We start from the raw sequence: 14,761 nt of genomic DNA on the forward strand, positions 1-14,761 counted from the left end.
AAAGAGACCTGGGGGTGCTGCTGGAGGAGAAGCTCAGCAGGAGCCAGCACTGTGCACTTGCAGCCCAGAAAGCCAAACAGAGCCTGGGCTGCAGCAGCAGAAGTGTGGCCAGCAGGGCCAGGGAAGTGATTCTCCTCCTCTACTGTGCTCTGCTCAGACTCCACCTGGAGTACTGCATCCAGCTCTGGAGCCCCCATTAGAAGAGGGATGTGGAGATGCTGGAGAGTGTCCAGAGCAGGGCCAGGAGGATGCTCAGAGGCTGCAGCAGCTCTGCTGTGAGCACAGACTGAAAGAGTTGGGGCTGTGCAGGCTGGAGCAGAGGAGGCTCCCAGGTGACCTTCTTGTGGCCTTCCAGGATCTGAAGGGGGCTAAAAAAAATCTGGGGAGGGACTTTTTAGGCTGTCAGGGAGTGCCAGGACTGAGGGGAATGGAGCAAAGCTGGAGGTGGGGAAAGTGAGGCTGGAGGTGAGGAGGAAGTTGTTGAGCAGGAGAGTGGCGAGAGGCTGGAATGGGTTGCCCAGGGAGGTGGTTGGGGCCCCAGAGGTGTTTGAGGCCAGGCTGGCTGAGGCTGTGTGCAGCCTGCTCTAGGGTAGGGTGTCCCTGGGCATGGCAGGGGGGTTGGAACTGGATACTTCTGGTGCCTTCCAGCTCTGACTGATTCTGTGATTCTATGATATTGGTTGTCACCTTTTGTTGTTGGCAAATGCCTCACCTGCAGATAAACTAATCCAACATAGGCATCTTCACAAATGTTCACGATATTTCAGTCTGAACTTTGCACAAGTTGCTGCAGCTCAAAACAGGGTATTCTGACCTCATCCAGGCTTTGCTTGAACACCTCCAGGCACAGCGACTCCACCACCTCCCTGGGCAGCCCATTCCAATGCCAATCACTCTCTCTGCCAACAACTTCCTCCTAACATCCAGCCTAGACCTCCCCTGCCACAGCTTGAGACTATGGTAATGATTGGGCTTGATCATCTTATCTCCCAACCAAAACGACTCCATCATGTTGTGATTCTATCTTTAAGCATCCCCTTCTGTGCTGAAACCACACTGAGCTTCCACCCTGCTCCAGTGTTTGCCAACAGACTCTTACAAAAAGACCTGGGCAAACTATTTCTTCATTGTACATTTTGGAGGTGGTTTTCTTTTTAACTCCTGTTCTCACTCACAGAAGTTCTGTGTCTTGTTCCCAAAATGCAGGATGAAAAAAGAAACTTCTGTTACAGAGGTGAACGTTTTGCATGGGGGATGAAAACCATGTTGGGTGTGCAGGAGGGAAGATTTGCCTTGTCTCCACCACAAAGGTCAGCTGTGATTGCACACCACTTACTTTTCATTACTGTGGGAGCAGATCTCTGTTCCATTTGAAGAATATCTTGATATTGTCCACCACACAGCAGCAAAAAGGACACAAAACAGCCTTGCTGGAAATGCCTTTTACTGGAGCAATGACATTTTGTTTCTTTCCAGTTTTAGCCAGACATTCTAGAATGCCTAATGGAAGAGAAATAGGAAGGATGTTAGAAGTTAGGCTTTTGGTGTTCTTTGTGCCAGTAACGTATGTCGCTCTAGTTGCATCTAAAATTGGCTAATTGGCACTAATAAGGCCTGGCAGCTGGGTTTGGTGCTCACACTTTCGCTTGCAGAACTGTGCCTGCTGCTGAAAAGCAAGTGAGGAACTGGGAAGCAGGAGGAGTTTCCAGCTTCTCATAATGCTCTCTCTCATAGAATCAGCAAGGTTGGAAGAGACCTCCAAGCTCATCCAGTCCAACCTAGCACCCAGTCCTAGCCAATCAACCAGACCATGGCACTAAGTGCCCCAGCCAGGCTTTGCTTCAACACCTCCAGGCACAGCAACTCCACCACCTCCCTGGGCAGCCCATTCCAATCCAACAGTGTTCAGAGCTCCAAGGGTACGAAACTTTGTTACCTTTAAATGTTTTTGGCATACCTGCCAAATACTCCATTTCTTTAATTTAGGCGCTCAAAAATTCCTCCAGCTATTAAGCAGCAGAGGTGAACTTTAGTTGTGGCACAGCAGGGAAGATGTAAATCAAGGAGGGGCTGGGGCAAGAGTGCAGTTCCCCCCACCTCTGGAACACAAGCAGAGCCCTCTCTCTTCAGCACCCAATTTCAGTCTTCTCTGAGCCATGGAAATGAAAAGGTCAGGCAACATAATTCCATTGCAGAATAGCTGAGGCTTAGAAGAGCCCTTTAAGGTCACCATCAGCCCTTTAAAAGTCCAACCATCAACCTAACACTGCCCTGTCCACCACTAAACCATGTCCCCAAGTGCCACATCTACCCATCTTTTAAATGCCTCCACCACTTCCCTGGGCTTAACAACACTTTCGGTGATGATTTTTTTTCCTGTTATTTAACCTGAACTTCCCTTGTCGCGACTTGAGGCTGTTTCTCTTGTCCCCTCTCCTCCCCGGCGGCCCTGGAGGTCAATGGGACAAACCTTGCAGGGACAGACTGTCAGACAGTGATGGCTTCCTGGGTCAAAACGGCGATGTGGGGCTGCGTGTTCCCGAAACCCGCAGGTAGGATCGGCCGCTTCAGTGGTGATGCTGAGGGAACGGCGGTCGGTGCGGGGTGAGCGGCGGCGCTGGGATAGCGGCGGCCGGCGCGGGTGAGCGGCGGCGCTGGGGTAGCGGCGATCGGCGCGGGTGAGCGGCGGCGCTGGGGTAGCGGCGATGGGTGCGGGTGAGCGGCGGCGCTGGGGTAGCGGCGCTGGGGTAGCGGCGATCGGCGCGGGTGAGCGGCGGCGCTGGGGTAGCGGCGATGGGTGCGGGTGAGCGGCGGCGCTGGGGTAGCGGCGCTGGGGTAGCGGTGATCGGTGCGGGTGAGCGGCGGCGCTGGGGGAGCGGTGATCGGTGCGGGTGAGCGGCGGTGCTGGGGTAGCGGCGATGGGTGCGGGTGAGCGGCGGCGCTGGGGTAGCGGCGCTGGGGTAGCGGTGATCGGTGCGGGTGAGCGGCGGCGCTGGGGTAGCGGTGATCGGTGCGGGTGAGCGGCGGCGCTGGGGCAGCGGTGATCGGTGCGGGTGAGCGGCGGCGCTGGGGTAGCGGTGATCGGTGCGGGTGAGCGGCGGCGCTGCCGGCACAGGCTCCGCTCCGCGCACGCCGCAGCCCCGCCCCCGTCGCGCGGCGGCCCCGCCCCCGTGCGCGCAGGTGCCGGGGGCGCGGGGCGCGCGCTCCCCACCCCGGCCGCGGCGCGGGCGGCGGCGCGCACGAGGCGCGGAGGCTCGCGGGGGCTCTCGCGCGGGGCGGCGCGAGCGCGGCGGGCTGCGGGGCTCTGGGGCCGGCGGGTGGCGGGGCCGGGCCGGGCGCTGATGTCACTGCTGCCCCTGCCGCCCTCGGCGCTGCAGCGGGCGCTGCCGGGGCCGCCCTTCCGCGCCCGGCAGTGGGCGGGCCGGCGGCTAGAACCGCGGGGAGTATGAGGCTGCCGCCCCTCCGTCCTGCGCCCACCGGTGCCCGCGGGGCTGCGCCGTCCGCCGCGACGGCCGGGCATGGTGGCGTCTGATGCGGCCGGTGCGTGCGTGAGTCACCGCGCCCCGCAGGCAGGCAGCCGGTCGGGCCGGCCTTTGTCTGCGCCGGGAGCATGTGGGTGAACCCTGAGGAGGTGCTGCTGGCGAACGCCCTGTGGGTGACGGAACGGGCCAACCCCTACTTCATCCTCCAGAGGAGGAAGGGGCACGGAGGCGATGGCGGCGGCGGGGGACTGGCCGGTAAGAGCGGCGGATGCGGGGCCGGCATCCCGGGGAGGACAGGGCGGGTCTGCACTTCGTGCCGTCTCCTGATCGGCTCCCCTGAGGTGGCAGCGGGTCCCCTGGCCGAGCGGGATGTCGGCGTTGAGGGCCGTGCCCTGTGTCCCCGCTGCGGCCGGGGGCGGCGGCCGATGCCTCTCGCGGTGCGGTGCGGAGCGGCGGCGGGGCCTTGGGCGCCGGGTCGGCAGCCAGGTGCTGGGCTGCCTGGAACTCGCTGAGCTTTCCTAGCGGCTTTACGCACTGTGGCCGTCACGGGGCTGCCGTGCCTTGGTACGCCAGGGTGTGACTTGGCTCGGCTCTACAGGGGGGTGTCTTCAATAAGACCGAGTTGCGGTTCGCGGATGCGGGCGAATGCAGCACCTTGGCTTTGGAGGCTCCCTGGTCTTGAGGATGTCCTTGTTAAGTATGTTCCCTGGATGCTTTGTTTTTGTCTGCTGGTAACCGAGCCCCTTTCGTGAGCGTTCGGGTCCCGGGCATCTCGGTCCTTGTGGTACTGTGCATACAGATTCGTCAGGACCTTTCGCCGTGCGCAGGCACCACGTACGCATCTCTGTGAAACTGGAGATGCAGAACGCGGTGCTGCTGCCCCTGCACCTTCCTGAATTGGCAGGAAATAGTCCATATCGTGCGCTGAAAAGCTCTGGTTTCTTTCTTACCCACTCGAATTGCCCCTGGCTCTTCAGGCTAATCAGAACAAGCATATGGACTACATCTATGTTTGGTTCAAGGTCCTGTGTGTATTTACAGAGAGATGAGTGTTTCTTCAGCTTCTGAATGCTCTATGGACTTGTAAACAATTGATAATCTGAGCTAACACACCACTGTAAAGGGTGTTTTGATGTAGGCTCTTGAGATCTTGAGGGTTCTTCGGTGTTGCGCTGATCACAGAATCATAGAGGGTTGGAAGAGACCACAAGGATCATCTAATTCCAACCCCCTTGTCTTGGCCAGGAACACCCTACCCTAGATCAGACTGCACACAGCCTCAGCCAGCCTGGCCTTAAACACCACCAGGGACAGGGCCTCAACCACCTCCCTGGGCAACCCATTCCAGCCTCTCACCACTCTCATGCTCAACAACTTCCTCCTCACATCCACTCTGAATCTCCCCACCTCCAGATTTGCTCCATCCCCCCTATTCCTGGCAGGTGTGGATCTGTTGGAAGGTAGGAGAGCCCTGCAGAGAGACTTTAACAGGTTGGAGGGGTGGGCAGAGGCCAATGGGATGAGACTGAACAAGGCCAAGTGCAGGGTTTTACACTTTGGCCACAACAACCCCAAGCAGCACCAGAGGCTGGGGACAGAGTGGCTGAGAGCAGCCAGGCAGAGAGGGAGCTGGAGGTGCTGGCAGAGAGTAGCTGAAGATGAGGCAGCAGTGCCCAGGTGGGCAGCAGAGCCAATGGCATCCTGGGCTGGCTCAGGAGCAGTGTGGGCAGCAGGACAAGGGAGGTTCTTGTGCCCCTGTGCTCAGCACTGCTCAGGCCACCCCTTGAGTGCTGTGTCCAGTTCTGGGCTCCTCCATTGCAGAGAGATGTTGAGGTGCTGGAAGGTGTCCACAGGAGGGCGCCAAAGCTGGTGAGGGGCCTGGAGCAGAGCCCTGTGAGGAGAGGCTGAGGGAGCTGGGGGGGTGCAGCCTGCAGCAGAGGAGGCTCAGGGGAGATCTCATTGCTGTCTGCAGCTCCCTGCAGGGAGGCTGTAGCCAGGTGGGGTTGGGCTCTGCTGCCAGGCAAGCAGCAACAGAAGGAGGGGACAGAGTCTCAAGCTGTGCCAGGGGAGGTCTAGGCTGGATGTTAGGAGGAAGTTGTTGGCAGAGAGAGTGATTGGCATTGGAATGGGCTGCCCAGGGAGGTGGTGGAGTCGCTGTGCCTGGAGGTGTTGAAGCCAAGCCTGGCTGGGGCACTTAGTGCCATGGTCTGGTTGCTTGGCTAGGGCTGGGTGCTAGGTTGGACTGGCTGAGCTTGGAGGTCTCTTCCAACCTGCTTGATTCTGTGATAAGTTCTGTGGGTGATAAACTCCACCTCTGACATGAGAGCTGTATCTTTATCTGACTGAAAGCAGAGAAACGGGGGAAAAAAGGAACCTTCTTTGTTTGGGCATACAATGGGTTTTGTTTGTTTTTAATATTGGAAGTTTTTTGGATTTTATTCATGTGGTGTTAGTTTTTTTTTCCCTTAATTGCCCTCTCTGTAGTGCCAGTGTGCTGAAATTGGCTCAGTTACCATCTAAAAGGTTACCCACTTGTGAATGTGGTATAAAATGAGTCCTGGGTGCTCTGTGGGAAATCAGATTCTGTGTCCTTGAAGTCGACTGCAAATATTGAGTGCAAGGTTTTTCACTGTGCTGGGAGTGGTCTGGATTGATTTATGCAAGAGAGGATGTAAATACAGCTGTCACTCTTCTGTGATCTGACTTCTACTGAGTTGTCCTCCCTCATTATTGAGATAATTTGTCTTCAATTGGAGAATGATAATTGACTTTCAGATTGATGAGACCATGGGTTTGCTGCCGTGAGGTGACTTCATCGTGTAACTTAAGCAGTGGTTGGCCAGCAAGGAGCATTGATTCTCTGGTACTGACCTCAAATCTAAGTTTGCTGTGAAACTAATCAGTGAGCAAACTCATCAGGGTTAAGTGTAATGTCCTTCTCTCCATCTGCAAACAGCTTCAGTTGGGGCCACACTGTGTTGGCAGGGCTGAAGGAAGAGATTCAGTGCTTGCCTATGGGTGAATTCGAATGAGGGGGTCTAGTTGCTTGGATAGGGTTGGCTGCGAGGTTGGACTGGATGACCTTGGAGGTCTCTTTCAACCTGGTTGATTCTATGACTTGGGGCAGAGCTCTTTGGACAGCGCTATGCCTGGATGCTGTGACTGATAATCACCCTCAAAGTGACTGCCAGGGTCTCTTTACCTGTCCTGTGGACATAAGTTATCATCACCAGAGCAGAAGGCTGGATCTTTTAGGTGTTTCAACAGTGTGAATCCTTGTTTATACTGAATACTACCTGAAGGGAGGCTGTAGCCAGCTGGGGTTGGGCTCTTCTGCCAGGCAAGCAGCAACAGGAGGGGCCAGAGTCTCAAGTTGTGGCAGGGGAGGTCTAGGCTGGATGTTAGGAGGAAGTTGTTGTCAGAGAGAGTGATTGGCATTGGAATGGGCTGCCCAGGGAGGTGGTGGAGTTGCTGTGCCTGGAGGTGTTGAAGCCAAGCCTGGCTGGGGCCCTTAGTGCCATGGTCTGGTTGATTGGCCAGGTCTGGGTGCTAGGTTGGACTGGCTGAGCTTGGAGGTCTCTTCCAACCTGCTTGATTCTGTGATTCTATAACTGTCTGGATATGTTCTGGTGTGATCTGCTCTAGGTGATCCTGTTCTGGCAGCAGGGCTGGACCAGATGTGCTTTTGAGGTCCCTTCCAGCTCCTGATACTCTGTGATTCTATGATTCTCCAGAGGTTTCCATGGCAGCCTGCATCAGCTGAGAGAATGCAATCCCAGTTCTGTCCCTGTCATTTGGGTGCGGTACCCTGTAGGACAGGATAACTCTCTTGCATCCAAAGACTTTGAGTGTGCCATAGCTTAGAATTTACTAAAATACTGGTGGATTTGTGTTGTCCAGTCTGTCTTGTACCCTGATGCAACACAATGGGTTAAAAATGTCTCTGTCTGCTTTCTTCCCTGCTGTGGTAATGCCTGCCAAACTCTTAGAGCAGCTAACAGTTGAGGGCAGAGCGATGTATTCCCTGCCAGCTTACAGGGAGAGAGTGGAGGGTGTGGTGGATCACCTTATGACTTCTGTGGGAAGTGAGGATGAGATTCCAGGTAATTCTATCTACAAGGCCTCCTTGCATCTCAAACCACACAGAAACATCCAGGTTGGAAAAGCCCAACATGGTTTTTATCCCCCATATGAAGCATTCACCTCTGTGCTCTGGAACTAGTTTCTTTTTTCAGCCTGGGTTTTGGGAACAAAACATAGACCTTCTGTGAATGATAATAGGAGTTAAAAAAAACCCTAAAACCATCTCCAAAATGTAAAATGAAGAAATAGTTTGCCCAGCTCTTTCTGTAAGAGAGTTTTGACAAACACTGCATCAGGTTGGAAGCTCAGGGTGGTTTTGACACTGAATGGGAGATTTAAGGATAGACTCCTAACGTCATGGAGTTGTTTTAGTTGGGGAATAAAAACCTTAAGATCATCAAGTCCAACCATTACCTAACCCACAGAATGGTAGAAACGTGCAGGTTGGCAAAGCTCCTCAGGATCTCCAAGTCCAAGCTTTAACCCTGCTCAACAAGATTCACTTTAAACCATAGCCCTAAGCACCACATCCAAACGACCCTTAAAATACAGCCAGGGTGGGTGGCTCCACCACCTCCCTGGGCAGCTCATTCCAGTGCCTAACCACTGGAACTGCTTAGGTAAACAAGTTCTTAGTTTGAAGGAGCTGCTGAAAAGAGTTGGGGCTTTCAGCTGCTCTGTAACTGCTGCAGCCTCCCAGAGTTTCATCCTGTGCATGCTGCAGTGGGACTCATTTGCAGGAGCAAGCAGGTGATGCTGAGGGATGCATTCATTTCCTTGTGGTGTCTGCATCTTCCAAAGTAATACCAGTGCTGAGCCCTTCCCTGAAGGGGTAGGTGTAAGGGATGGTGGTGTTAAGAAGGACATGGAATTGTTGGAACCAGTCCATAGGGAAGGCCAAGAAGATGCTCAGAGGGCTGCAGCAGCTCTGCTATGAGGACAGGCTACAAGACTTGGGGTTCTGCAGCCTGGGGAAGAGAAGGCTTTGAAGAGACCTAAGAGTGGCTTTCCAGTATCTGAAGGGGGCTACAGGAGGGCAGAGGAGTGACTATTGACAAGGTCTTGTAATGAGAGGATGAGGAGGAATGGGTTTAAACTGGCAGAGGGGAGATTGAAACTGGATGTTAGGAAAGGATTCTTTGCAGTGAGGGTGGTGAGACACTGGCACAGGTTGCCCAGGGAGGCTGTAGATCAGAGAATCCCCCAATGTGATCTTTGATCTTTGGGTGCTTCTCTGCTCCACAACCTCCCTGGAAGTGTTCAAGGCCAGGTTGGATAAGGCCTTGAGCCACCTGTTCTAGTGGGAGGTGTCCCTGCCTATGGCAGGGGAGTTGAAACTGGCTGAGCTTTGAGGTCCCTTCCAACCTAAACCATTCTGTGACTTACTTTGCAGCTAGAATATTTATGCTTACTGCAGGGACAGTCCAAGATTGTGAAAGATTCAGCACAAGCCTGTAAGTCTGTGAGATGTTGCAAAAGATGATTCAAATGATCATGCAGAAGAGAACAGATGGAAATTTGCTGAATTCTGGAGGGAAAAGAAGCTGATGAAGTAACTGTCTTCTTCCCCAGATACTTTGCAGAAGGGGTTATCATGGTGATTTCTGTGTTGGAAAGGCAGAAAGGAGAGGTTTTGAGCTCAGCTGGGTGGTGCAAGGCTTCAGTGTCACATCTGATGTATTTTTTGTTAGTACTGTGGCAGTGTTCTAACTGGCAACACTTTGCTGCAGCCTTGCTGGACTACACAACTAATACCTGAAGTCATGGAATGGTTTGGGTTGAAAGGGACCTCAAAGATCAGCTAGTTCCAATCTCTAGCCATAGGCAGGGATACTTTCCACTAGAACAGGTCACTCAAAGCCTCATCCAACCTGGTCCTGAACACCTCCAGGGAGGTTGTGGAGCAGAGAATCACCCAATGTGATCAAAGATCACATTGGGTGATTCTCTGCTCCACAACCTCCCTGGGCAACCTGTGCCAGGGCCTCACCACCCTCACTGTGCAAAGAACCCTTTCCTAACATCCAGTTTCAACCTCCCCACTGCCAGTTCAAACTCATTCCTCCTCATCCTGTCATTACAAGACCTTGTCAGTAGTCCCTCCTCAGCCTTCCTGTAGCCCCCTTCAGATACTGGAAGGCCACTCCAAGGTCTCCTCCAAGCCTTCTCTTCCCTGGGCTGCAGAGTCCCAACTCCTGTAGCCTGTCCTCAGAGCAGAGCTGCTCCAACCCTTTGAGCATCTTCATGGCCCTCCTCTGGATGGTGAAGATAAGTTTCTGCCTTGCTCTCTGCTTCTCATTTCAGAGGGTTAAGGAAGAGATGGCTTAAAAATGTGTATGCTGAGGATTTAGAAAAGCTTTTGGCCAGTTTAGCTTCTGCCTAAAAAAAAAGGAGGGTGTGTGGTCTGTGCTTTACCCACCCTTAGCATGCCTGACACTTTCAGTCCATGCTGACTCAAGCAGTCAGGGGAATAATTTGTTTTTCTCCATGCCTGTGTAACCCACATGGGAAGAGAGTTGTCACTTAAGTATTTAGAGGTCATTTTGCTTTTGGTTTATCTGAACATATAACCCACAAACCCAAACTGTATACCCCAAAGGTGCTGTGTTCACAATGAGGTGATTGCTTTCATACTCCTGTGGATACTATTCCCAGGGTTTAAAGTTTATTGTTGTCATTATTTTTGGGTGTCCTATGGTATTTACTATTCATTTAGGCTCCCATGCAATTAAATCCTTTAAAAGGATTTGCCCATGGAATTCAGAGTGTTGCTCCAGGTTGAGTTTTGACAAGTAATTGGATGACCTCAGCCTGCAATAACAAATGAGAGAGCAAATCACAGGATGCTTTCTCAGAAATCAGCTGACCTCTACAAACAGGTCCCTTGGATGTGTCAGGTTCATGACTGGGGCTCATTGTACGTCTGTCTTACTTCAGTGGAGAGAGAAGGGCTAATTAACACACTTCATTGGCAGCCCTCTGAGCAGTGTTGTGTTTCCTTCAGGGCTGGAATGTTACAATGCCTGTTTGGAGGAATTCTGACTAGTGGCACACGTGGCATTGCAGGGTGTCCTAGCTGTGGTAGTGAGCTCATGCACAACAAGGCTACTGACACCCATGGGACTTCCTAAGTGATAACTCATGAACATAGAATCAAACAGGTTGAAAGAGACCTCCAAGCTCAGCCAGCCCAACCTAGCACCCAGCCCTGGCCAATCAACCAGACCATGGCACTAAGTGCCCCAGCCAGGCTTGGCTTCAACACCTCCAGGCACAGCAACTCCACCACCTCCCTGGGCAGCCCATTCCAATGCCAATCACTCTCTCTGACAACAACTTCCTCCTATCATCCAGCCTAGACCTCCCCTGACACAACTTGAGACTCTGTCCCCTCCTTCTGTAGCTGCTTGCCTGGCAGAAGGTTGGACTTGATGATCCTAGAGGTCTCTTCCAACCTGCTTAATTCTGTGATTCTGTGATGTGGCAGGGCAGGGCTTGGCTCTCAGCAGCCAGATGATTAACAACAAGTATTTGTTATCTGAAGGGTGTCCCTCGGTGGCGGGATCAGGCAAAACACTGGCATCAGCTACAGAATGACCTCCTTCCAGCTCCAAGCAAGTTTTTGATGCAAGTTGCCTGTGACAGTGAAAAATGGATGTATCACAGGTCACTGGTGTGTGCTGAAAGCCTCCTGAATCTGAGGGCTGCTGAGGGCTGCCATTGGAATGGGCTGCCCAGGGAGGTGGTAGAATCACCATCCCTGGAGGTGTTCAAGAAAAGCCTGGCTGAGGCACTTAGTGCCATGGTCTGGTTGCTTGGCCAGGGCTGGGTGCTAGGTTGGACTGGCTGAGCTTGGAGCTCTCTTCCAACCTGGTTGATTCTATGATTAAAGCTGCAGGGCTCCCCAACTCTCCAACAGCTCCACACCTGCTCCTATCTTGGTGTCATCTGCAAACTTACTGATGCTGGACTCAGTCCCCTGGTCCAGACCATCAGTAAGGATATTGAACAGGACCGATGGGATGTCAGGCTTCGTGTCAGGCAGGGACACCTCGCACTAGAGCAGGTTGCTCAGAGGTCCATCCAGCTTAGCCACTCCTATCTCTGGGAGAAAAGAAGTAGGATGGGAAACTCCTTTTAGCCTGATGTTGCTGCACAAGTCAGTAGGTTTGTTCTCCTTGACCTGTGTATCCCAGTGTTGACAGCTGCAGCATCCTCCTAGAGCTAGTGGCAGAATTGGTTGGCAAGGCCACCCACACGCCAACAGATTTGGAACTACAGCAGGAGGAAAGAAACCAGCATGTTTTAAAAGATTACAGGGACTGAACACTGTCTGTGTACCTCAGAAAAGATTGCATTTGGCCAGCATACAGCTTTATTTAGCTATTACATCATGCCTGCTGCACATTCAGTGCTGTCAGTAGCCTTGTGAATCTGCAAAACAGGAAAAAGCTTTGCTGGTAGCCCTGCTGCATGTTTGCAGCAAACTCAGGTGGTTAAGGCAGCAGAGTACCTGCCTTGGTCTGCATCCCAGCTGAGCAGCTCTCTTGGGTTCACTATCACTATTAAGCAGTTGAAGAGCTTTGCCTGTGGTTGAAGCACATCTACTCTCTGGACCAGAGCCATGCTGCTTTTGTGAATCATCATAGAATCAAGCAGGTTGGAAGAGACCTCCAAGTTCATCCAGCCCAACCTAGCACCCAGCCCTGGCCAAGCAACCAGACCATGGCACTAAGTGCCCCAGCCAGGCTTTGCTTCAACACCTCCAGGCACATCAACTCCACCACCTCCCTGGGCAGCCCCTTCCAATGCCAATCACTCTCTCTGACAACAACTTCCTAACAACATCCAGCCTAGACCTCCCCTGACACAACTTGAGACTCTGTCCCCTTCTTCTGCTGCTGCTGCTTGCCTGGCAGCAGAGCCCAACCCCACCTGGCTACAGCCTCCCTTCAGGGAGCTGCAGCAATGAGCTCTGCCCTGAGCCTCCTCTGCTGCAGGCTGCACACCCCCAGCTCCCTCAGCCTCTCCTCACAGGGCTGTGCTCCAGGCCCCTCACCAGCTTTGGCGCCCTCCTGTGGACACCTTCCAGCACCTCAACATCTCTCTTGAATGGAGGGTTTAAGATGTCAGTAAGAACAACCAAGGCTGGTTAGACTAATGAAGTTAGGGATATCTACCATTAATACTTCATGTTTCTCTCCTGTTATCAGCAGACAGCTCTCTAATTCTGCTTAATAATGCCCTGGTGTTGTGAGAAACAAATCTCAACACATGTTTCACTTGAGGAGGAAGTGAGACCATGACACCATGAGAGTGGTGAGAGGCTGGAATGGGCTGCCCAGGGAGGTGGTTGAGGCCCCATGGCTGGAGGTGTTTCAGGCCAGGCTGGATGAGGCTGTGTGCAGCCTGCTCTAGGGTAGGGTGTCCCTGGGCATGGCAGGGGGGTTAGAACTGGCTGATCCTTGTGGTCCCTTCCAGCCCTGACTGATTCTATGATTCTATTCTATGTTTCAGAATTCTTAGGTGAAAAAGTGGAGGATATGAAAGCATCAGGCAGGAAGAGATTTCTCTGATCTGGCCTGTGAAGATCTGTGCAAAGTAAAATAGAAATAGGAAAACCTAGAGCAGGAGAGGTCACTGAGAGGTGAGGTATTTCCACATCCAAGTTTCAGTTCTGCTAATGTGGAAAATGGGTAGCACTTTTCTACCTGTGATGTATAAAGCAACTCTGAAAGAAGAACAGCAGTGGAAAAAGCCTTCTCCAGCAGTGCAGAGTGAGAAACTAATACAACTCTGACAGTGAAAGATGAAAGCAGCCACTTTGATGTTATCAGGAGTGGGTTTAAATGTGGGTGGGGTTTTTTTTTGGTGCATGCATTTTGTTTCAGCTCTTACAAACAGGCAAACAACCAACCAAGTTTCTATCCCAGTATTTGTAGAAGAGGTCTGTGAAAGTTCATCTCTTTTCAGCGTTTGAATTTGCTGAGGGCTTCAACAGGAGGATTTAAATCTCACATCTCTGCAGAGGAGATAAAAGTTCTTTGTGGAGGTGAAAAGGGAGGAGGCTTTTGAAAATAATTAGGACTTCTTGTGGGAGAGTGTGTTAGGTTGGGACTAGCTGGAATACTTTGGTGAGAAGAATTAGATTATAGGCTGTGAAAAGGAAACAGTGGTGATATCTGCTTCACTCCTAGACTTGCTGAGATGTATAAAATGGGATGAGATTTCACAAGGCAAACAACAGGCTGGTATCCTATCCAGTATCTTTATCAATGATCTGGACAAGGAGATTGAATCCAGCATCAGTAAGTTTGCAGATGACACCAAGCTAGGAGCAGGTGTGGAGCTGTTGGAGGGTAGGGGAGCCCTGCAGAGAGACTTTAACAGGCTGGATGGGTGGGCAGAGGCCAATGGGATGAGATTGAACAAGGCCAAGTGCAGGGTTCTATGGTTTGGCCACAACAACCCCAAGCAGCACTACAGGCTGGGGACAGAGTGGCTGAGAGCAGCCAGGCAGAGAGGGAGCTGGGGGTGCTGGTAGAGAGGAGCTGAAGATGAGGCAGCAGTGCCCAGGTGGGCAGCAGAGCCAATGGCATCCTGGGCTGGCTCAGGAGCAGTGTGGGCAGCAGGACAAGGGAGGTTCTTGTGCCCCTGTGCTCAGCACTGCTCAGGCCACCCCTTGAGTGCTGTGTCCAGTTCTGGGCTGCTCAATTGCAGAGAGATGTTGAGGTGCTGGAAGGTGTCCACAGGAGGGCGCCAAAGCTGGTGAGGGGCCTGGAGCAGAGCCCTGTGAGGAGAGGCTGAGGGAGCTGGGGGTGTGCTTGGGGGGGAGGGGGCATGGGGGCAGAGTTTTGGTTTGTGTGCCCTTCCTTGCAAAAACAAAACCTAGATTTTGTGGAAATCCAGTAAGGAATTATTGGTGGCATTTGTTCTGCAGCTGTCCATGGCTCCCCTCAGCAGCAAAGAATGTTCAAAGCTGCTTCAGGAACAGTGTGGCTTTGTCTTCCCTCGCTATCCTCTAAGGTATTTTGATCCTTCCCACATTAAGGTATTGGCCCATTAAGTAGCATAATTATTTTCCCTGGAAGTCTTAGCTTTTCCTAGCTGACATTTGAGTTTTGGACCTTTCCAAGGTGTGTTGTCTGGGGGCTTTTGTTGGTGTTGTGTGGTTTTTATTGTGGCTGTGTGTGTTT

At 52.7% G+C, this 14,761-nt stretch overlaps 2 protein-coding genes across 2 annotated transcripts in view; one reads left to right on the forward strand and one right to left on the reverse strand.

Annotated features, from left to right (window-relative positions):
* Positions 1 to 1,427: 1,427 nt before the first annotated feature.
* LOC135179066 (uncharacterized) lies at positions 1,428 to 3,612 on the reverse strand. The gene is made up of 2 exons (XM_064150435.1): positions 2,471 to 3,612; positions 1,428 to 1,500 (listed from the first exon to the last, which is right to left on the reverse strand). The coding sequence occupies exon 1, from the start codon at positions 3,610 to 3,612 to the stop codon at positions 2,488 to 2,490; it is 1,125 nt and encodes a 374-aa protein (XP_064006505.1). The 3' UTR covers positions 1,428 to 1,500; positions 2,471 to 2,487.
* Positions 3,338 to 14,761, forward strand: part of TBC1D9 (TBC1 domain family member 9) — a 45,865-nt gene continuing 34,441 nt past the window's right edge. Inside the window, exon 1 of the mRNA XM_064149501.1 lies at positions 3,338 to 3,737. Within this exon, the coding sequence (XP_064005571.1) occupies positions 3,611 to 3,737 (127 nt within the window). The 5' untranslated portion in view covers positions 3,338 to 3,610. The remainder of the gene's footprint in view (positions 3,738 to 14,761) is intronic.

This window comes from Pogoniulus pusillus, chromosome 10 (genome assembly GCF_015220805.1).
Source record: "Pogoniulus pusillus isolate bPogPus1 chromosome 10, bPogPus1.pri, whole genome shotgun sequence".
In the NCBI taxonomy this organism is placed as follows: Eukaryota; Metazoa; Chordata; class Aves; order Piciformes; family Lybiidae; genus Pogoniulus; species Pogoniulus pusillus.

Coding starts and splice junctions, on each gene's coding strand:
- LOC135179066 (XM_064150435.1), bottom strand. CDS start 3,612: ATGCTCCCGGCGCAGACAAAGGCCGGCCCGACCGGCTGCCTGCCTGCG.